Here is a 23,790-nt window from a genome sequence, read left to right as displayed (position 1 = left end):
AAACGTTATACCAGCAGAGCACATGGAACCATTGGGGCCCTTTTTTACTCGTTTGTTGCAGTTAGGACTATGCATTAGTATTCAGGAAACACAAATATTAAGATTGGTTAGTAACAAACCTTTCAGTTCTTCGATTTGAGTATTTTACAGACATGGTTGACTTAGGGCGACTTACCAACTGGATTTATTATTCAGTAGAGGTTGTTAGAAGTCAGTAATGTAATATATAGTGTAGGAAAGGTTGTAGAAGTTTCTATTATCGTAGCTACGGGGACTGAAGAAGAAGAATCCCTGTAATGGATAAGAATAACGAACATTTGAGGGGTGAAATAAATAATGGAATATTGGCCCTGGTTTTCGGGAATAACGTAAGCGATGTTTCTTTTGGAATAATCACAGACATTTCTCTGGGAAAATGTGAGTAGCTCATCGTTGCTTTGTTCGTGTTGACATCCATCTAGTCTAGCATCACCGCGCTTTCAAATAATTATATCAAGGAATATGTTTCATGCAAACATTTCCTACAGACTCAACTTCTTTACACGCAGTCAGTTTTCAGTTTGTTACATTTCTGGCGCCCATCTAAAGCTACATGTGAGCCTCTCTATGGGTACACGCAGTCTTCATTTTCGTCGCATTTTTTTAAGGCAGAGTCTTTGTTTAATGGATTGAAATGGCGTGGCAGTGTAGTCAGCGTAATTCACAGCCGAATAAATATGTCACTTCAGCAACAAACTGTTTTTTGCTAAAACAGAAAATTAACAAGGAAAGCTTGCCGATGTTGTTCTCTTTGTTTAGTTTTTTATGTCATTTATTTTCTTTTTAAGTTTACTTTTATACGACCCCATGAGCTCGAAGCTGAAATCTTCGCGTCAATAAAAAACTTCGTTTTTCCGCAGGTTGAAGGCACTTTCAGGTTTAATACTTAAAAATCTTCACATATAGTTTGAAATAAATTGTGTTTATCATTTTAGTGACTGCTCGACCGTGAGGGAACCTCATGGATCCAGAATGTCCAGTAATGTCCTCGAAAGAAAGGTATTTAGAGTCAATGTTTCCAAGGACTGTTTTTTTTCTCCTAAACATGTCCACAGCTTTAGTACGTGTACTTATTGACACTCTTGAGAATTAATTCTACGGTAATTTGTGTGCTGGAAATATCCCATTTATTTCCTAATGAGTGTTAGTTCTAGAAAGAAAACTTGGAAAGAACGCGGAACATAGAATGATGATGGTATGGTGAATAAACTTGGCTGCTCGAGCATTCTTCAGCTCACTGGCTTCACTATAGCTAGAACACTACGTCGAAAAAATTCCAGTTCATCTTCTTTGGTGCACATTTAAACAAGTAGCATATTAAACATACTCTCACCAACACTTATTTTTTATTCTTAATTATAGTCGCGCTTACATTGAAAGGTCCCCCTTATTCCCTTTTTGCCGCCATCAGGTCAGCAAACCCTAACCATGGAAGGAAACAACAAGCTCTCTATAAAACATGTCCCATGCAAGATGAATTGACTGCCTTCCAACTATATAAAATGACAACTTTGCTATGTGCCCATTACTGCAGATAAAAAAAACTTCGAACACATAATCTGACAACGGCTTGCAAAATCAAATACACAGTACCAGTCATCATAACATTACAACTTAACCGAGTGTTTTTAAAGCAAAACAACCTCACAGAGTCAGGGGCATAGCTACAATATACGCACATATGCACGTGCGTAGACTAAAATAAAATAACAAAAAATTAAAATTAAAAAATAAAATCTTGGACTATTAACAAATTTTCGTTGTCGGTACGGTATTAAACTGGTTGGAGTCACTATTAAGGTCGGCACACACAAAACGACTAGTGTTGAAGTGGCAGGAATTGACGGGGACTAGCATCCAACAACTTCAACACTCGAAAACAACTGAAACTTCTGACAACTTGCTTTTATTAGATCATCGTAGCGTAAACTACTCAGGTCAACAACTTTTACATCTCTCCTACGATAGATCTTGCTCGCGCGCTTATAAAGGCGCCAAACCTGTGCTGTCAATCAGCTGTCAAGTTAAGTTCATACGCAGTACCGTATTTTCTCAAATAAACGCCGGGGGCGTTTATTTAAAACTCGGCCTCAGAGACCCGGCGTTTATTTGAAGCCGGCGTTTAATCGGGGTCCGGCGTTTATTTATGAAGTAAAATTTTCAATCATTTTTAAGTTGATTTATTTTTTCACATTCTTCGAGACCCATGAACAGTTTGTCGTGGCGGGACGTTGTATCCCTTGGACCCGACCTCAAATTATGTCCGTTTTTCTCATACATACGGCATTACATACGGCCCGTGTATATTGTAATCAGTTTTGTGCAAACAGAACAGAACATTTAAAGTTTATAAATAGCAATGTTACCAACGTCCTTAACGTTTGTATCATCTAAACATTCGCAATAATGTTTGTGTTCTAATCGGCTAATCTTCATAGACAACAATCTCATTACGTTCTTCTTCAAAAATGTCTGGCACTAGATCCGCGAAAGGGTCGTTTTCATCTGCGGGAGCACCTTGTCCTAGCGCATCGAAAAATGCCGCGGCCCTTTCAGTAAACTCCTCCCTCCCATTACTTAGTGGGCCTTCTTCCTGAAAACAGTGGATTTTCTCATCTTCCGATCCGTGAATGGGTAGCGAGATCGCACAAACTTCAAAACTCTTCTTGATGACGTCACTTGAGAGGCCTTCCCAGGCCGCTAATATTCTCTCAACGCAGCTGCGCCTTGAAGGTGCCTTAATGCGACCCGCTGGAGTAAATTCGTGCTCGGTTTCTGCCATCCAGTCATCGTAAGCTATTTGGCACAGATTCTTAAATGGCTTGTTCCAGGACACGTCGGGAGCCTGGATATATTTCGTGCATCCACCAGGAACCAACGCTGCATCGACGTTTGCCTGTCGTAGGGCTTGTTTGACTCCATTTGTCATGTGGCATTTGTATGTGTCCCACACAAGAAGCCTCGGAGCAAACGATAGGCGGCCGACAACGTACTGAATCCATTCTTCCGTCAGGCTCTCGTTCATCCAGCCATTGGCTGAGGTGCGAATAACACACTTTCCGACTAATTGCCTGTCTTCGTTCATTCTCTTCACATCTCGTTTTCCACCCTTGAAAACAATAAATGGTTTAAGTTTGTGTCCATTTGCCTTGGCTGCTAAGCAAACAGTTACTCTGTCTTTCTCATGTCCAGTTGACCTTATAGTTACACTCGATGCTCCAGCCTCGTTCACTGTAGTAGCACTTGGCATATCTAGCCAGATCGGTGTTTCATCCATGGCGATTACATTTGACATTGCATACTGCTTTGTGTGAAACTTGCGCCTCACATTAAGAATGAAACTTATCACGCGATCAATAAGGTTGCCGGGATCATGCTGTGCAAGGGAGGTACGTTTACGCAAAGATAATCCATGCCTGTTCATAAAGCGAACTACCCAGCCATTACTTGCTTTAAAGTCTTGTTGGGATATTTCCTCGTTGTCGTCAGAATCAGCGGGGACATCTGTTTCGTTCGATGACTTGAGTTCACGCCAAATGATCTCTCCTTTCTTGCTTATTGCCCGCCTGGAAACGCGCTGACCACGTGCTCTCATATCATGGATCCACTCGAGCACTCTATCCTCAAGCTCAGTCGAAAGAGGCTTTCTACCACCGCCGTGAAGTCTTTTCCTTGGGTTCGCTGAAGTCTCAAGCTCCGCTTTCTTCCGGAACCATTCTCGGATTCTCCTTGCGTCAACACGAAATGTTCGTGCAGCGGCTTCCTTGCCATGACTTTCTGCGTAAGCAATCGCTTCGAGTTTCGTGCTTATACTGTAGCTGTGTCGTTTCTTTCCCTTTCCACTTGCTTCACCACTCTGCACATGCAAATGATCATTTTCTTGACTGGATCCACTGGAGGATTCAGTGGAATTGTTGATACCTTCGTTGTTCATGATCTTTAGAATGATTGAACGAAATCGAATTGCTGGTACACTGTAATTCTATGCCAGTGCTACGCATGTTAAATGACAGATCAAGTTCTAAAATGGTAATGTCCTGCAGGGTATAGCGCTTTCGAAGTCACGTAGTAACCCAAGGATCTACTTTCCTTGCTAACTTGGTCAGTGGTATTTCAGATATTTTGTCTTTATACTTCATATTGTAACGCTATTATACGTATGGCAAATCAAGGAACCAAGGAAACATTTGAATTTGATTGCTGTGTGCGAGGGTACCACGTTACCGAAAAACACTGGAACGATATTGCGATTGGAGAAGGTCTTATCGTATGTCATGAAGAAAATAACAAGTACGACCCTTGTGCGATGGCTGTGTACCGTGAGCATGGCCCTGACAACGACAAGATTAATGTCGGACACATCCCTATCGAGCTCTCATCCACCCTTTGCTACTTCGTAAAACATGGAGGGAATGTTTCGGCTAAAGTGAGGCAGGAAACCTACAGAGCTAGCAACTTGGAACAAGGCGGCCTTGAAGTCCCTATTACTGTTCAATGCGCGATTTCCACCCAGAAAGCACAATTTTTGACAAGGCTAAAACAACTGATAAACAAACGCTGGAGGGATCCTCGCGATTTTAGCGACAGCGAGCACTACAACAAAAGAAAGAGAGTGCGTCAGTCATAACAAAAAGAGCATGCCGGAACATTGACTAACATTACTATATTTTCAATTTTGTGTTGTTGTACGTCATAAACCGCAGTTAATGTTACGCCAGACTTATTCGTTAAGCATTTATTAAAATAACAAAAGCCGTATACCATATAGTACGTGTCATATCAGTGCCTTTCTAGTGAATATCTTCACTTATTGGATCGACTCAAATAAACGCCGGGACCTCGATTAAACGCCGGGACCCCGAATAAACGCCGGGGGCGTTTATTTAAAACTTGGCCTCAGAGACCCGGCGTTTATTTGAAGCCGGCGTTTAATCGGGGTCCGGCGTTTAATCGAGAAAATACGGTACGTTCGATATCCAAGTGCGGGTGCGTCGCACACCACCTTGGCCACGAACCTTCGAAAAAGTTTCTTCGTAAGATCCCGGGGGGGTACTCCATATAATGGCCTTTACGGGGAGGCTCCGCCCGAAAGGGGTACCTTTTTAAGGCTTCAGGTATATAAAAGGGTAGGGATTTCACAAGTTTAGGTATATGAAAGGGTATGTAAATCCGTCATTTAGGTTTTTAAAAGGGCCTTGAATTAAAATATTCCGAACAGACGCACTTTATGGCCGTATTATTTTAATTTATAAAGCGCAACATGAAAATGACAAGAAAACGTTTTGTTCTAAGTCTATGCCATGTCTTTTAGGTATATGAAAGTGGTACCTTTTTTCGGTAAAAGGTATACGAAAGGGGTACAATGTCTGTGAAAATGGTATATAAAAGGGTAAGGGGTAGGAGCTTGGGGCGGAGCCTCCCCGTATTAAAATTTTTTGAGTGCCCGCCCCCCCCCCCCCCCCGGGCGTAAGATATGAATTCTTTCCTAAATTTTAGTACAACGAAAGGCACGTTTGGCCCAAATAAGATCGCGCGAGCATGATAAAGCTATCTCGAAGAGATATGAAGCTAAGTGCATGACCACTATAAACATATATTTATTTTTTTTTTATTTTTATAAAGTTTACAGACAAGATATTTACAGGATAAAAGTCAAGAGTAATACTAAGGTTTACAATAAAGGTTGTGGTTAAAATTCTAGGACGACATAGGTCTCACAGGCAATTGGTTGCAAGCTTCGTGGGCGTAACTTTAAAGTAAAAACTATCCATATCATTAAACGTACGTGGACGGGGCGCAAACATATCTCATGAGGCATCACTGCTTTGGTTTTGCACCTTTGTGCGAAGTGTGAACGAAATACAAGGTAAATTAAACATTACCACTAAAAACATCCGAGAAGTCAGTAAAACAAGTAAAGTTTGACAGAAAAATTAGACAGAATTTTACTAGTGTGTATTAGTATAAATCTACTAGCGTTCTATCACGAATGCTGTTCTCTGATTGGCTACGCTACTCACTATCTATTCTGTTGTAGAAGGTGAGTAGCGAAACAGCGTGCGGTTGTCAACAGAATGGTTGCCGCTTTTTCGCTTTTAAATTGACCGTAAAGAAGGACTTGGATTATTCACTATTCCAGGCGATGTTGGAGAAGATAAAGACTGTACCGAAATATGTAATGAAGATTTTACACGGTAAGAAAAGCAATTAATATTCATTTACGCTTTTAAAAGCGGGCAAATCTATAATTTTATAACATTCAGAGATGCGTTTCACCGAGACATTTTGTGGAAATAAAGTTTAAAATTATGTCTTTGCAAACTAACACAGTTTCATCGTCCCATCGAGGAGCAGTAAAAGAAAGGCTCAACAGATTCGACCTGCAAGTTTTTTATGCATCAATAAGACTTAAATAAAACAACAAAATTGAAAGCGAATTCAAGGTTGCGGTTTAAATAAATCGTGAATGAAATGCAAAGGCGCACACAGAAGCTAAACAGTACAATGTGTTTTTTTCCTTGCGAACAACTCGCTTAACTTTTTTAAATCTTTTAGGTTTTTGAATTTTAAAAAAACTTGACTTCCAAGGGCCCTTGTACGTCAGTACATCTTTCAATCGTCATTTTACAATAAAAACTTGGCTTTTCCTTCAGTTTCGGGCATAGAACGGTTTCAATAAATCGTGAATGAAATGCAAACGCGCACACAGAAGCCAATGCAATGTGGTGAAGTTGTCAATTATCCGCGTGTTGTGTGACTTATTTATATCATTATTCAATAAAAACGAGAGCCTGTCTTGTTGTTAAATTTTGAACGTCTAGTAGATTTATACTAAAACAATTAGATTATTCGCTCTCGATTTCTATGTGTGATAGTTGATTCGGCCTTCGCCCTCATCAACTATCACACGATAGAAATCTCGAGCTCATAATCTAATTGTTAAATAGAATCCCGCGAGACTATTTTCAAAAGGGTGCGGTCACAAAAAGTAGTTCCTGAATTTTATCTTATTGTTTTCATCGACACCCGTGTGTACACAACAACTTTCGTAGGTAACACAGCTGGAATAGAAAATACACTTTAAAAACAGCAATGATGCCAAAGTAAATGTAGTTATGTTTAAGCCCAATTCGATCGAGAAAGATAGTTTATAAGTTATATTTAAGGTGTACAATTAAAAACAACTAAGTTACAATGTTCATTTGCCTATGCAATAAATATTTTTGTAATTAATACATATTTCGTGGAAAAACTGGTTTCTTGGAAACGTTACATCTGTTTGTACAATGACAAGGTTACAAGAATACAACAATTGACCAGTCAAGTCTAGAAAGCAAGTCGCACAGTTTTTATGTCCATAATTCCTAAAATATTTCAATATTATATTTTTAATGATCCAACACCTAACTATTAACAGAGTACTTTTAAAAGTACTTTTTACTCAATTGAACACACGAATAAGTATCTAAAGAGAATATTTATCTTGCATGCATTTTTATTGTTTTACACTAGTCTCTGTGACTAGTCCCGAGGGTCGTCCCGAGGACCAGGTCCCTTCGTGTGAACTACACATTTTCGTCAAAAAATCTAGTCGAAGCGATCGAATTTTAGTTTCGGGAACTATCCCACGAATTCAAACTGGTTTGAAATCGTGGAAATAGTCGCAGGAACTAAAAAACAAAGCCGCGATCGGTCCCTGCGACAAGTCCCCTTGGTGTGTACCGGTGTGTACCGGCCTGAAATTAGTTAAACATGGATTTGTAATAAATATTTTTTTATGATTTTAGTAACTGTATGACCTGCAAAGGATCAAACCAAATTCAACGCTTCCAGTGATGTCCTCGCAAACAAAGGTATTTATTGTTAACCATTTTAAGAATTAGACATTGGACTCATGATGGTGTGGGTCAACCCATGCAATCACTAAAGAATTCGCTAGATCTCTTAGTTCGGGTATTACAGAAGCTATTTTATTGCTACCTTCAAGTTGAAAGAGGCCCAATGAAGACGTTTACTAAGATATCAAACGAGTGCTCCAATCGGAGTGTGTAGTGTTTGAAATACATGTAGCAACTAAGATTGACACCTATTAAGCCGAAGCGTTTACTGTTTAGACCATAAACACAACACAACATTGTCATCCCTTGACTGAACACGATCGCGATTTATTTCGCAATGTAGTGATCTCAGTTTAATTTTCGTTATAATCACAATGATATGGGAATTCTTCGCTTTTTTCCCTCCTCTAACCATTTAATCGCTTATAACTAATGCTAACTGCAGACCGTTCGAAATTCCAAAAGCAACGGCAATGTCACGAACAAGAAATCTTAATGAAAATCGAAATGATGGCCAATACAATCAATAACTATTTCTCTGCAATTGAATAACAATAGTCGACAAACCAGTCAAAGTGGACTTGGAAATTTTCGGCCCTTAAGCTCTTACAACTGACGGAGCCAAACCTATATAACCGTTCATTAGTTCACGCAAAAAACAAGAAATTCTTGAAATTCATACCTGGAAAGGAAAGGATATAAATCTTGCATATAATTACATACGACCTTTTGAAAGTAGATTTGGTGACACGCGTCCGGCTGCAACGCAAGCTATTTGAAAGCCGATCTTTTGAAATGAACGGAATGCTTCTTCCACTTCAGTGCTAGCGTTATCTCCGTAGGTATTTTCACCCAACAAACAATCTACCGCATGAGTGTAGTTTTAGTTTAGTGTTTAAAAACACTTAACTGAAAATATAACATCCCGCGAAAACTTCACCTGCAAACATTTGAGTGTTTTCTGGTTCATATTTCATCTTGAAGATGGCCGAAGAAGTTATACCTAAAAAAAGTTATTCGACGCTTGGCAGGCGCGAGAATTTTTTAACCCATTGCTTAAGAACATTCGTGGATAACAGGTCATAATCACAAGCCCGTTCCCGTCTAATTTGCATATTCATGTCTACGTACTTGTTCCACTTGACTGTGCATTATCTAACACCTAGCGTAGCGTTCGCTTTCCCTTCTCAAGTGAATGCATGAGTGTAGTGTAAACACTACACTAAAAAGCGTTAACACAGCCAGTGAATGTGCAAACTTTATCACCATTTAGTAGAATTGTTTTGTTCGCTTAATGAGCAAAAATAACCTTTTTAATTTTGAAAATAAAGAACGACAGTGAAGCTCTTCCCGACTTTACTATCAGTGTAAACTAGCCTCACGAACATCGACATAGACAGTGAAAACGGAGCCTCATCAAGAGAATTTTGGTTTAATTTGGTGATTAAACGTTGATTCTCGCTTACGCTTCGAGCTGTTGGTCTATCGAACTATGGATGTACTTGGTAAATTGCTCGAGGGCATTTAAAAAGCTAGAGGTGCTTTCGGGTACACCTTTGAGCAACGATCAACAAGTTTTTTCTTGCGCTCTTTAGTCAAATTCTCCTGGAAGTCCTCGTGAAAGTAACATTTAAAACGCTTATCTTTTACAGTAACTGTTGATAACTCGTTAGGTGTTTGTACCCTTGAACACATGTTAATCACATATTGCATGTACAGTTACATATGCTAGGTATACTCCGATAAGAGCTCATGCCATCAGGATCTTATCTTTGTTATACAGTTATTTGAATTGTTAACGTCCATTAGCAAACGAGACCGTAACGTTGTTTGGATGTTACAAGTTTGCATAATTTCTTTCAGGAATCAGATTCCTTGCGCTGTTTTCTTATGTCCAGTGTAGAAGAACATCAAGAGAGTAGTGGTCCTGACACATCGTCTAGAAAATTAAGAGTTACTTTCCTAGCTTCAGAATGGGGATCAAGTAAAGGAGGACTTTCCACTGTAAACAGAGAGTTGGCCATAAACGTGGCAAAAGACCCTGATGTACATGTCACTATCTTTGTCCCACAATGCAATGATGAGGACATAAAAGCAGCTCGTACTCATGAGATTGATCTTGTCAAGGCAAAAAGACGCCCTGGTTTGGATGAGCTTGAATGGCTTAACTTCCCACCAGATCATTTACAAATTGACGTAGTTGTTGGTCATGGTGTCAAGCTCGGACATCAAGCACAAGTAGTAAGGGAGTCTCACAACTGTAAATGGGTTCAAGTTGTTCATACAGCCCCTGAGGAGCTTGGAATGTATAAGACATATTCGAAACCAGTTTCAGTTAATGAGAAGAAGCATGAAACGGAAGTCGAACTTTGTGAAATGGCTGACTTTGTGGTAACAGTTGGATCCAAATTGAGTGAAGCTTTTCGCTCTTATCTTCGCGGGTGTAAGAAAGATCAAATGGTCTTTGAATTTACTCCTGGACTTTTTGCTGAGTTTTCTGACGTCAAGCAGGTTGATGATGAAAGGAAAAAATTCAAAGTCCTTGTTTTTGGGCGTGGAGATAAAGAAGATTTTGAATTGAAAGGGTTTGACATTGCAGCCAAAGCTGTTTCAATGTTAGATGACACCCATCTTGTTTTCGTCGGTGCACCAAATGGAAAGCAAGACGAGGTAAAAAACCGTTTGCTCGAGTGTGGCATCCCTGCTCAACGTCTAACTGTACGAAGCTTTTTACAAAGCCGGGAAAGTTTAAAAAACTTGCTTTGCGAAGTCGACCTTGCTTTAATGCCTTCGAGAACAGAGGCATTTGGTTTGACAGGTCTTGAAGCCTTATCAGCTGGTCTACCCATCCTTGTTAGTGGAAACTCCGGATTTGGAGAAGCTCTAAGTAAAGTGTCATTTGGTTCTTTATTTGTGGTTGATTCTGTTGAAGCCGAAGTGTGGTCCAAATCAATCAAGCACATCTCAGGCAAAGACAGAAGAAAGCGACTTCAGGAGTCTCAATTACTGCGTATGTTGTACGAGGAAGAGTATAGTTGGGAGAGGCAAACTAAATCTCTCATTGATAAGATGGTCAGCATGGCTCATGGTATGATATTTTATTCAGTCGAAGTTGTTTTCGTTTTGTAGAAGGGCTATCCACTAGCTATATTTGTTTCTACTTTTTATCGCTTCTTGTCTTGATGTGAGCAATCTCTTTCCAGAGCCCTACTTCTTACAGAGCTCGGAGTACTCTCATCTAGTTCTTTTTATTGGATAGCTCTCGTAAGAGACCACCTTGGCGCAGAAAGTTTGATTGCATCATCGTTGAATTATCACCATACAATCAGTAGTATATTTATACAAGCTATGGCATGATTTTGAAAAAAAGATCAGTACGACAAGCTTACACATAACAGGACCTTAAAAATTGTGATCCAGTCACGTTTAGTTCCTTATTTATTCGCCTGACCAAGGTACGGGTACCATTTATCTTGTACATCTGATGTCCGAATATATGTGCAGAGACGTCCTAGATTCCTGTTTTTGAATTTTTTTTCTAGTCCTTAGCCTTACTTGTCAAAGGTGGATAAAAAGGGAATGTTTTGACACTTTAAGGTATGCTGTCATGTTTTATTTTGGTAGATTCTTCTGCAGCTTGTCAGAGATCGATAGGAAGAACAATACCGACTCAGGGAATAAATGTTTTGACTCACTACTCTTCAGGTACAGTACCTTCTGAGCACACGGTTAGTATAAACATCTCTTCTACTCACTTGCAGCATTTGGGGAATATTTTGAGATTTTAAAAGACCAATTGAAATTATTAGGAAACTGAAAAAATAAAATATTTGATTTCTATTCATGCAATAAATTAGTTAACTTCAAAATTTCTTGTACGCCCGTACTACACATGTAGCTTTTCGTTATAGCCCCCTTTTGTTTTCTTTCGAAATTTTGACAGTTTTTACAATTTTTTAAAATTTTAACCGTCATTGCAACATTAGCACACTATAAATTCAAATGTAACTTGTAAAATTTACTCACAACTGAAGATATTCGTTGAATTTCAAGCAGTTTTAGGTTCGTGCAAATAAAGGATTTTCTTCCTGTCTATAAATTCCAGAGCAAATTTTGATGCTTTGATTTTCTTTAAGGTACTGTGCCCATGGAAATCAAAATAAACACCGTTACCTTTCAAATGATGAAAAGCAGAGATCCAATGCAACAAGAAGAAGCCAAGCGAATTATAATGTCTGAGATGGCAAAATGTTTTCTTGAAACAACTGCAGCACAAATTCCGTCTGACAACATTCCTCTCTGCCTCCATTACTATTTGAAAGGAGTTCTCGACTTAATTGTAAGAGAGGCACGCGAAGGGAGTTTACGGATAATAGTCGAGTGCAGCACCTTGGACATTCTTGAGCGCCTGTGGAAAGACTACACTTCTGGTCACCTAAATGCCGTTGCCGAGGAATGTCTTTTAACAGATGATATTAAGAGGAGGTTTGATGTGGAATCCGTAAAGTTGAAAACAATTATCTTGGAAGAAGACTACTTGGCTTGCAAACTGTTCCTAATGGATATTTCAAGTGAGTAGCTAATTAATAGCTTTAGGCATTTGTTTCCTGAATAGATTTGGTATTTTAGTTCTTAAAAGTTATCAGCAACTAAGAGCTCACAATTAATTCAATGTTAGGCTACTCCAAATTTAAAATTATGCTAGACACATTAAGTCATAACACGACAAGCGCTTGTCTAATAACCAAAACCAAGTCACCGATAGATAAATTGAGTTCAAGGCATTGGAACTGTATAGCCCATTGTTAATAGTTTTTAGTGTTGTATTACTGGTTATGCGTTCGAAAAAAAAAACTAAATGAAAACAAAGGAAGTAAATTGGACAAATGCAATTGCTAACATTAAACAATTAAAGCAGTTGCGTTAATTATTTTCTCCCAAATTATTTAGGAATAAATCATGACTCAACAGTAACGGATGATGAATTGTTGCCCCAAGACCAGTCTCAAGCTGCTGATGAAACTCAGACCCAGGCCACTGAAGAACCTGATCCGATGACTGTCCAGCTTGCAGTAAATTGTTAGTGACAACGTTTCACAGTTACTAAAAAAATACTATAAAGAGATTATGGTTGAAGAATACGTTAAGTCACCGGTTAATACTGACTGCAGATGTTATTAATGCTCCAGTTCTCGAGGAAAATTGAAAGATGAGAAAAAGAAGAAAGCTAGAGAATGTTTAAAATTGTTTTTGCAACAAATTAGTAACACATTATAAACGAATCAAAACCGAAACGAGGCAATTGCACGATCGTGTCCATATACCCACAATTGTCAAAGTTAGGAGTTACAAACATAACACACATAGATATACAGCATGTGCCACTGCGACAATGGTAAAAAAAATAAACAGCAATGAGAAACCGTTGAAATCAAAATCGGGTTAGCAACTTAGCTTTTGTATGCAACTAGATGTCGTTCCATGAATAAATTGATGGGATAAACTGTGATCATTAGCCGGCCCTACTTGTATTGATAATACATGCAGTGACACAATGACTTTGAAGTCCCGAAGTGAAAAACTACAGCAGTAACTTTAGTTTGTTTCTTTTGTTTCATTACCTTGCTCGTCGAAAAATTCGTAGACGGACGCAACCTAACAAACACACAAGGAGGAAGTGGTGCAGAAGAAGAAGATGACGAAGGACCAAAACTGATGTCTGGAGACATTTTGGAAGAAGAAACAACTGATGATGAGGAATTACCTGAGTACATTCAGCATCTAAAAATAATCCATGAAACAACACGAAGAGAAGGAAGCGAGAATAGTTTAAGAATTGCAGTGAAGTGCCACAACCTGGAAAGTCTTGAACGACTTTGGGAAGATTATCGCTCTGGTCGCCTTGATGCAATAGCTGAGAAACGCCTCGTGACAGAAGATATTAAGAGGAGATTTCAAGTGGAATCTGTAAATTTAGCAACGACTATTCTAGAAGAAAATTACTTGGCGTGCAAAGAGTTTCTCTCAAACAAGCCACGTAAGCTGAAAATAACATTTTTATGGTTACGAGACCAGTATGTTTATACTTTTTTCTTTACTCCAAACTAGCTTTTGAGGTAAAGCCTTCGGCGCAGGTCCCATTTGCGGACAAGGTTTCAATCGCGAGCCCAGACTCCGTCTGCTCTTCTGGCTTGGGCTCTTCGTCGCCGGGACGAACTCTGGGATAATAATAAAGTGTTTTTTTTTTTTTCAATTGGTCGCTTACAAGACAATAAAAGTGCAGTCGGAAGGCCGGAAGCAATCACCTGAAGTTGACCAAACTGATAATCCCAGAATCAGTTTTTGCTTTGGCGGACCCTTGGTGTGACATTTTAAATATCACGTTTGGGTTGTTGGCCTAGTTTTTTATCTTTTCTTTCTACCATTTTCATTAAATTTGAAACCACGCGATTTCAAATGGTTCTGCAACTAGTACGAAAAGATTAATTTCCCAGATACGCCATCTTTACAAACTCCCATCACGCCGACTGGATTTCTTGTTTAACTTTGTGTCGCCCCAACTAACTGGCTCTTTGCCTTTATCATCATAAAAACATCCAATATATTAAAACACAATTGATTAAATCCCTTTTCATATTTATTCTCTTTTGGTGATGTTGACCTGCGACCACAGAAAATTGTAATTGAACAATTGGTAAATCCGTGTTACAAAATGAAAATTTATTTTTCTCAGGGAAAATTAAATACAACATTAATCAGATCGGCAGGATAACGGCGCCTTCGAAGTTTTGTCCGTTTTGTCAAAATTTGTCCCACTCGAAGCGACCAGGTTGTAATGATTATCTCAAACAGGAGTTCTCTCTTGTTTCGAAAGAGCCCAACATTCCTTGCATTGAGTCGAGAGCCCTGAGGCATGACTAAGCTGGTATCAAACCAATTGCAAAACGTGCCATAGTCATAGGTCGCACTTTTAAGGCCGTCTGGTCAATGAAGAGGACAACAGTGTAATTTATTTTGTTTCAATGGCGATGAAAGAAAGGAAATTACAGTAGTTCAAAGACAGAGAACGTTTAGGCAAACTTGACACCCCAATTTTCAATGCTGCTCAGATATATGTCTGTGCATTCATCCAACGCAAAAAACACTCTCTTTTCTGTTGCAAATTCGTTAGAAAACACTGATGGCTCACCAATGGCTAGCGCTTCTGAAGGAATTACGATCCTGACTACTGAGGGTACTTTGATCCAATCTTCTGTGGAAACCCAGACCCAGGCTACTGACGAATGTAGGACCATCACCTCAGAGAAAACGCAGATACAACCACCCGAGAAAACCCAGACTCGGCAAACTGCCAAACGTGAAACCCTCACCACTCAGGGAACTGTGATGCAATCTGCTAGGGAAACCAAGACCCAAGCTGCTGACGAATGTGAAACCCTAACGTCAGCGGAATCCCAGGCTCAGGTTACCGACAGAAGCGAGACCCTGAGAGGAAACCCAGCTCCAAGCAGCTGACGAATATGAGACCCTGGATACGGGGAGTACTTACACTTCCTTTATTCAGGAAACTTGGCCACTGACTGCGGAAGGAATAGAGAAGAAAGCCACTGTAGAAACTCAGATTCCATCTCCTGGAGAAATCCACATCCAAGGCATTGGCGAAAGGACGACCTGGCCTAAAGAGGAAACTAAGACTCAATCTGCCAAAGAAATCTGCACAAATTCCACTGAAGACATGGAGACCCTGGCTACTGACCAAACTCAGATTCCAACTGCTGAGGAAACCCGGACCCAGGCCGCTGAGATCCTGGCTACAGAGGATACTCAGATAAAAGATCCTGAGGAAACTTGGTCTCTAATGAAAGAAAGTGAAAGTGAAAGTGAAAGTAAAACCCTGTCTTTGGAAGGTAAATATATTCCCTTGTAAAGTAACTTCCTTACTATCCTTGCTATCAGAGGCTGGGAATAAAAAAACATTTTTCATACGGAGAAATTATTACCATGACGTCTCCTTTATTGTCGATATCAAAATCATATTTTTTCTACGTTTCAAAAGTAGCTGAAAAGAATTTTAACTTTCATTTAACACGATTTCTTGCCACCGAAAAATGTTGGACTGGAGTTTCCATGAAACCATGTTACTGAAGCTGTTGTTCAAGGTGTCCAAGTTGCTATTGTCCTTCGCTTTTCTTCGCCAATCCCCAACACTCAGCGCCATACAGAAGCACTGACTTTAAATTAAAATTGTTGTCCTAGAGCCATTGCTTTGTTTCCAGACTACGTTTTACCCCCTAGGTGGTATTTAATAATATACGATTTGTTTAGTAGCAGGTCAAAACGAGAGGGCGTTTTCATTTTTCACCGAGAAGAGTTCAAAATATGACGAGTAGTGGAGCATTTTTGAGAACATTTAGGGTGATTGAACATCAAATAAAAACACTTCATAAGCATTTAATAAAAGCTAAAACGAAGGACTATAAAAACGGAAAAATAAAATCTAAAATAAATATGGTAATTAACACTTCGTCACAGTTATGCTTTGTTTTTAAAAATAGTGACGAATAAGCGGAATGTATTTCCCTAATGGGGAATGTTACATGATGTTGACTGTAGTGTACGTATTACCTAATTGTTCTCAACCATTTTTTATTAGTTTTTTTTTTCTTTCCTCGCAACTTAAGAGTCATTTAATCCAGCTTTGGACATTGGGGCTCTTAAGATCAATACCACCTTAACCTACTTGGATTTGAGAGGCAAACAAATTGATGATAATGGTGCGCGTTCTCTCTCCGAAGTACTTAAAGTCAACACCATGCTGACTAGCCTGGATGTCAGCGAGAATAGTATTGGTCCTCGTGGTGCAAAATCTATCTTCGAGGCTCTAAAACACAACACTACTTTGACTAATCTGAATGTCAGTAATAACAACATTGGTGAAGATGGTGCGGGTTATCTCTCCAGTGCTCTGCAACACAACGCCACTTTGACTAATCTGAATGTGAGTCAGAACAACATTGGTGAAGGTGGTGCGTATTCTCTCTCCAGCGCTCTTGAACACAACGCTACTTTGACTAATCTGAATGTGAGTAATAACAACATTGGTGAAGGTGGTGCGTATCTTCTCTTCAGCGCTCTAGAACACAACACCACTTTGACTAATCTGGATGTGAGTAATAACAACATTGGTGAAGGTGGTGCGTATCTTCTCTCCAGAGCTCTAAAACACAACGCCACTTTGACTAATCTGAATGTGAGTAATAACGACATTGGTGAAGATGGTGCGCATTTTCTCTCCAGGGCTCTAGAACACAACACCACTTTGACTAATCTGGATGTGAGTAAGAACAACGCTGATGTGGAAGCACGTTCCATCTGCAGGATTCTTAAAACAAGGTAAACGTAAAGCTCAACCTTAGGCCAAGTGAAAAAAAAAAAACAAATGTTTCTCGTCCCCACCCGCTTAATATTTTGGGGCCGCTTCTCTTTTTTAATATTTGTTTTTGGGAAAGTTGGAAGGGACAAAAACCAACAGGCGTTACTCCTTAGTTAAGTACAAAGAAAATTCTGTAAGACATGGCTTTTTACTGCGTTAATACGAACTCAGGCCAACACTTCAAAGCATCAGCAGGCTAGGTCCGTACTGGAGAGGTCAGAATTTATTTTGCAAGTTCGCTTCTGGAGAATATGACCATTGAGAAAATATCAAATAACAAAAAAATGCGCCCGCCTGCTTTCTTTTTTTATAGAAATCCGGACGAGAAACATTTGTTTGTTTTTTTGTTTGTTTTTTTACTCGGCCTATTTGTATTTAGTTTGTTTGTTTTAAGGTGGCTTAATACAGTTTTGAGGGGGTAAGTGAGCCCAACTTTTGACTCTCTTTAAAAATATTCAGGAATGTTCTTTCTTTCTCTTATTACCGTTTCTTAAAGCGTATAGCCATCATATGCGACATTTGACCAATAAAAATGCTAATAAACAATCAATAAAGAGCCAAAATGAATGGCCGAGTGCTTAGGAGGGGACTGGGAATTAGTTGTTTTAACAGCGTTTTTCTCAAAATCTACCCGTATGACCCCACCTCAAAATTTCAGAAATTACAAATTGGCTTTGATTTAACATTCATGCAAAATAAAATAAAAATCTGTAAGACAGAATTTGAGCTATTTTTTAAAGGGGCAAAATATCACATTTTTCTATTTTGCGAAAAATCTCTCTTACAGATTTTTATTTTATCCTGCATGAATGTTAAATCAAAGCCAATTTGTAATTTCTGAAATTTTGAGGTGGGGTCATACGGGTAGATTCTGAGAAAAACAATGTTAAAACATCTAGTGCTCAGTCCCCTCCTAAGCACTCGGTCATTCATTTTGGCTCTTTATTGATCGTTATTAGCATTTTTATTGGTCAAATGTCGCATATGATGGCTATACGCTTTAAGAAACAGTAATAAGAGAAAGAAAGAACATTCCTGAATATTTCTAAAGAGAGTTAAAAGTTGGGCTCACTTACCCTCTCAAAACTGTATTAAGCCACCTTAAGCTGAAAGCTTGTGTATTAAGCCACCTTAAGCTGAAAGCTTGTGTGATGGTGTACGTGAAACAAATATTTCAAATCAACACAAAATAATTTGAAACCCAATGGAAAAAGGCCAATTGGCTATTTACATAGCATAGTTGATGAACTGACCTACCATAGAATTATGATTAATAAATTAAAGCTAAACATAAAGATACAAAGATCTCAACCTTTTTTTCGCACTAATTTTTTAGAACTACATCAAGATTCAATAAACCGGGAAAAAGAAAAATTGCTGACGTGGATGCCAGCCCGAGTGGAACGAAATATGCATGGGAAAGACTCAGTGAGTATGTTTTTTATTTGGCAATTGAGTGTAGGCTACCCAACAAAAAAGGATACGAAAAAAGAGAAAATTGATCCACGTGCATGATAGGAGAGGGGAGTAAGGGGGAAAAGTGAGCTCCAATATTAATTTAACTTTTTTTGTATTTATCGCCGACTGGTTGACGAAACCCAGCCTTAAACACAAGGAAACAAAATTGTTCGTTCTTCTTGTGCTTTGGCTAAGGTTTATTCCACAGTTATTCCGTGTGAGGACATAATAAGAAGAATGAATTATACGAGAGATTAGGACAAACGTGGCCTTAATAGTGGTCTTAATGTTGTCTTTAAATTATATACAGAATGTGAATCAGGTGAATCGAGGATGTGGAAGGAAGCAAGCTTGAGGGTGAAACGCCCCTACTGTAGCTTAAAGGTATGTTTTACGGGAAAGGGTTAGGTTTAGCAATTGTTTAGTACAAGAACTTGTCGAGGTTTTGTATTTTGGTACTCATCTCACTTTGACCCACTTACTTTAGACATATATTTACCAAGTGTGGTAAAAAAGGTATACACTGAATGTGTACGCTGTAACGTATCTGAACTGATGTAAAGAGCCAATCGTTCAAACAAATACTTCCAATCGTGGCAGGGCATTTGATCATTTATCTTAGTAGACAGTAATGATAATGATAATGATAATGTATTTATATAGCGCTTTTTTCATATGTATATGTTCAAATGCGCTTTGTAAAGGCCAGACCACAACACCGGGAGCTTCGTGCCCTACTCTTTGCGAATAGTGTGTGGGTTCTTTAACGTCCCCTGTTATAAGACTGAAGATACAGGAGAGGGGACCTACGGTTTATCGTCCTTTTCCGAGAAGACTAGAATGTCTAACCATTTGCAGATGAAATTACAAAGGCAGCACATTCTCCTCAGTTGTTTTAAGACCCTGAGTGTTGGTCCGGTCTGGGGTTCGAACCCACGACCTCCCGCACAGCAGTCTGGTACTCTACCAACTGAGCTAACCAGGCGGCGGTCGACAGTATCTCCTATCAGACTGCTCTCTCTGGTGTCATACTGTTCCTCGTTGTACTCGCTCGTCGAAACTCGCGCTTGTTATAATTTCATTGTTATATAGTTTTGGGGACAGCTAAGCGGAGAGACAAATTCCTCTTACTGTGCAGCAGTTTAGTGATACGCAACATGTTTTTAAGATTTGTGATGCACAAACAAATCATCCTGATTGCAAAGATATTGAAATAGAGCAGATTTACTTGTGAGTAGCAAAGAAGCTTTTTACTTCAATAATGCCATTTTTTCCAAAGCCAACAACACCCTTTTCACCACCTTCCGTTTCAATTCACCACAATCGTGAAAACAAGATGTACCCTATCTTCCCCTCCCCCTCCCTCCCCCCCCCCAGCTGCTTCCCTTTCAATATTTAACCAAGTAAATAAAGAGACAATTGAGGACGTGTCATGTTAAATTTGTAATACTTGGCATTTTTTTCTCAACTGGTGTACAAAACAACAATATAGAATTAAAACAGCGGAAGAAAGCGCAAAAATTCGCAGTGTCCAGAAAATCAGCAAGTGAAGCTTTCGAACATGACGAAAGTCTTGAAACTGTTTTGCAAAGATAGCAAGAGAAGTGTAAGTAAAGGTCAAGGAGGGTCCTCGACGAAACTGCGAACCTACCCGTCAATACAACTACTTTCTTTTGGCACAAACAAAAGTTCAGTCCCAAACTTTTATTTTCTACGCTGCACATAAATTGTGTTCAGTTACAATAAAATGCGTAAGTTGTTTTAATTGTTCTACGGATCGGAGATCGAGGAGTTGACAGGATCGAGACAGGAGTTAGAATTTCAAATTAAACATGTTGTGAGATCATTTGTTAGGTATCCGTACTGGTATCATGGTTTGAACACTGCAACTCGGTTGATCCGACCAAGATTTTATGGTCCGTAATAATCCGTTTAACAGGGTTCCAAAGTAATATTAAATAAACAGTAACAAAGGGAAAACCTTGTTTAAGAAACAAACAAAATTCACTCGGCTATATACAAAAGATTTTCAAAGTATTAAGCAGCGAAGAAAATGAATAGCTCGAGCAAAAGAAAAACGAAAACGCTTTAACACACGATTTCGCGAAATGCCAATAAACGAATTCTCGTACACGCAAACAGCCTCTTAAAACAAAATTAGATCTGGCTCCCTTTCCATTTAAATCGTCTAGAGGTGAATTTCCTGTAAGGTAACCGTTGCCATAACTGTGCAAACTAGCAAAAGCTAGATTGAAGTTTTTGAATTTCCACGACTCATTGAAGAAAGATTTTGAATTTTGACGCGTACGGAGGAACTCAAATCAATATCATAGCGCTGTGAATTACAAATTCTTTACCAATGAAACAGAATAAAAATAAACACAACAAATGATACTAATCAATTGCATGTTACTATATTAATACAATGTGGGATTAGCCAACCAATCAGTGTGCTCTTACATTGTGATATTGTTTTTCAGGTAGATACGAAGAGATTAATATCAAACGTTACTTCAAGTCAGACAAATCCTGTCAAAGGTGATGGAATGTCTTGATTGGAGCAAAACCTAACATGGGAAAGACAGCGTACTACTAAACGCTGGTGTTTGACATAGAAGAAAAGCAGCGAGTTAGAATGATGCTAGAAATTTTTTTCCACAAACTGTAGTGTTGCATGAACAAATATCAATGTATACTATAAAGTAGAACACTATTAACTCAAATAGTTTAGTCATAAGCTCTATAACAAACTCTGATTCCGTATTGTAGTATCAAAACGTAAAGTTTCATCAGTATGTAGATTTCCATTTTTTATTAGAGTTCTAAATTGAAACTGTTATTATTGTTGTATTTTGATTTTTTTTAAACTATTGCTTATTTTAGTGGCATGCCTGCGAATTAGCTGTTGTATCTTAATAAGATGCACCGTAAACTCTACATGTAGCTAAGTGTATAACCACTTAAATTTAAGTTATGTCATTTTCCTTATTTAGACTCAGTTTGTGGAGCAGACCAGAAATACAAATTACTTTAGTTTCTTCATTTAAACATGAGAGTCTTTCATTTTAAAATGGTATAATACAATGCAATTATTTTTAACATTGAGTGCTCGTTTTCCTTTCTTGGTGCTAGACATATTTTTAGTAAGAGGGTTCGTGAACTGACCAGGTTTAAATGTACAGATTGCAGATGTAAGTAATGCCACAATCAACAGAATGGAAAAGAAAAGTTTGAATAAAAACATACGTTATACCTGACCTCAAAGAACTGAGTGCAAATACCTTTTTTGTTATTTTAGCGGCTCAAAAAATTCACACAAAAGCCACTCTTGAAACTCCCTCGAAACTCCCATCATAATATTACCTAGCCTGCGAATACAGCCGCCTCTCATTCGCGTCCTGCAACGAAGAGAGAGTCTCTCTTCGTGTTTCGCTCTTCGTTGCGGGACGCGAATGAGAGGCGGTTGTATTCGCAGGCTAAATATCACCTTAGTTATCGATATTTGATGTCCAACATGCTTATGTTATCTCGTTTTTTTTTAATATAAGACCAACGCTTTGTGGCGCTCGTTTCTTTCTGAACCCGTTTTGAGTAGGTCCTTATATGGTACGAAGTAAATGGTTTGTTTGGAACAAAGGTTTTTAATTCCTAAATAAACTGTTGTGCTTCGCTGGCAGGGCAGGTGAAACACTTCGTTGATTATCAACTTGGAGCTGATAAAGGTAAATAAACCGCCGTGAGCCTGACGTTTCGAGCCGGGTTGGCCCTTTGTCACATCAAAGTTGACTCTTCTTCGAAGCATGACTTACCCTCAAAACGTCAGCTTTTCTTAATTCCTTACAGCGGTTTTATTTACCTTTACCAACTTCCGGTTTATCAACGACAAAGGGTTTATAGGAGAATCCGATGTCATATTACTTCCGTAAAAATTGGATTTTTCAAATATTTAGTCTAGTAAGTTAAGATAACTGGCGAAAGATTTTACTGAACGAATCTAAGGAGGGTAGTTGAAGTGACAAGCCGCTGTCCTGTTTTTTCCATCTCGTAATCTATGTTTTTCTTTTTGCTATAAAGGGCTATCACGTAAACCACTGGGTCATCAGTAATGTTTTACCTTCGTTAAATAAAGTCATTATATCGATTTAAGTGTTTTATAATATTTATAGGTGAGCAAATGAAAGAGGAGACGGCCTCCTGCACGAAGACTGAAACGGGGGGGGGGGGGGGTCTGTCTGTACCATTTCGGTTATTGTTAAGGGACAAGTGATCCGGAAGGGATGATTTTTGCGTGTAGATTTTAAAACCAGTCTATGACTGTGTTTTTTTCCTTGTATTTTTAAAAGACTGTTCGCCCTCAAGCGGAGTTCAGGCTAATCTGCAGGGTACTATTGATCGCATAACCAAATGAATTAGTTTTTTTAGGACCGATGTTTTGGCGATCCTGGACACTTCCTTCTATGGTATAAAAAGGCTGTATATACAAAGTGTCATGGCTTTGGGTAACTTGGTATAATAATAGGCGATAATGCTACTTTGTTTTGCTCAAATTTATTTGTTTATCAGTGAAAATATCTTGTAGATATTAGTATGTAATACATGTACATGAGGAAGTAATACTGTACATGATATACGGTCTTATATAACGAGAACATAAGTAAATACGACACGCAGATTACTCTCGTTGTGCGAGATAAGAAAAAGGAAAATAATGACAAAGAATAAGACAAGTGAGAAGAGATTGCAATCGAACTGAACACAGGAAAACACTGCACAATTTATAAGCAGATCTCGCGTCAGTACCTGAAAAGACAAAAAAAAAAGTGTGGATTTGTTTTAGAATTGAGTACAAGAATAATGCGTTACTATTCCGTCTCTGAATTTCTGTGCTCAAACCTAGTCATAACATAGCATAGCACATGTCGATGGGGTAAACAAGTGCAAACAAACAGTAAGGAAATAATTATCGGCTGTACATTTTACAATATACCTTGCGATTCTTACACAGCCAATAGGCACGTATTT

General features: G+C 38.7%; 3 protein-coding genes across 4 annotated transcripts in view; 2 read left to right on the top strand and 1 right to left on the bottom strand.

The window, feature by feature from the left end:
• LOC144652231 (uncharacterized) overlaps positions 1-23,790 on the top strand; it is a 137,853-nt gene that overhangs the window by 46,386 nt on the left and 67,677 nt on the right. Inside the window, exons 14-16 of one of the 2 annotated variants that reach the window (XM_078512245.1) lie at positions 18,647-18,738; positions 19,079-19,152; positions 21,249-22,145. The exons of the other annotated variant lie outside the window; for it this stretch is intronic. Coding sequence (XP_078368371.1) covers positions 18,647-18,738; positions 19,079-19,152; positions 21,249-21,323 — 241 coding nt within the window. The 3' untranslated portion in view covers positions 21,324-22,145. Of the gene's footprint in view, positions 1-18,646; positions 18,739-19,078; positions 19,153-21,248; positions 22,146-23,790 lie in introns of those variants that run through there. 2 annotated transcript variants of the gene reach the window in all.
• On the top strand, positions 954-15,392 carry LOC144652123 (uncharacterized). The gene is made up of 8 exons (XM_078512151.1): positions 954-1,038; positions 7,827-7,892; positions 9,741-10,965; positions 11,502-11,582; positions 12,014-12,448; positions 12,828-12,956; positions 13,522-13,914; positions 15,049-15,392. The coding sequence occupies exons 2-8, from the start codon at positions 7,875-7,877 to the stop codon at positions 15,390-15,392; spliced, it is 2,625 nt and encodes an 874-aa protein (XP_078368277.1). The 5' UTR covers positions 954-1,038; positions 7,827-7,874.
• The window catches only part of LOC144652287 (uncharacterized), a 72,072-nt gene continuing 71,582 nt past the window's right edge, over positions 23,301-23,790 (bottom strand). Inside the window, exon 3 of the mRNA XM_078512327.1 lies at positions 23,301-23,568. Coding sequence (XP_078368453.1) covers positions 23,562-23,568 — 7 coding nt within the window. The 3' untranslated portion in view covers positions 23,301-23,561. The remainder of the gene's footprint in view (positions 23,569-23,790) is intronic.

This window comes from Oculina patagonica, chromosome 4 (genome assembly GCF_052425735.1).
Source record: "Oculina patagonica isolate OP01 chromosome 4, crgOcupat, whole genome shotgun sequence".
Taxonomy (NCBI): Eukaryota; Metazoa; Cnidaria; class Anthozoa; order Scleractinia; family Oculinidae; genus Oculina; species Oculina patagonica.
Note: the sequence above shows the minus strand (reverse complement) of the source record. Positions and strands in the feature narration are given on the sequence as shown.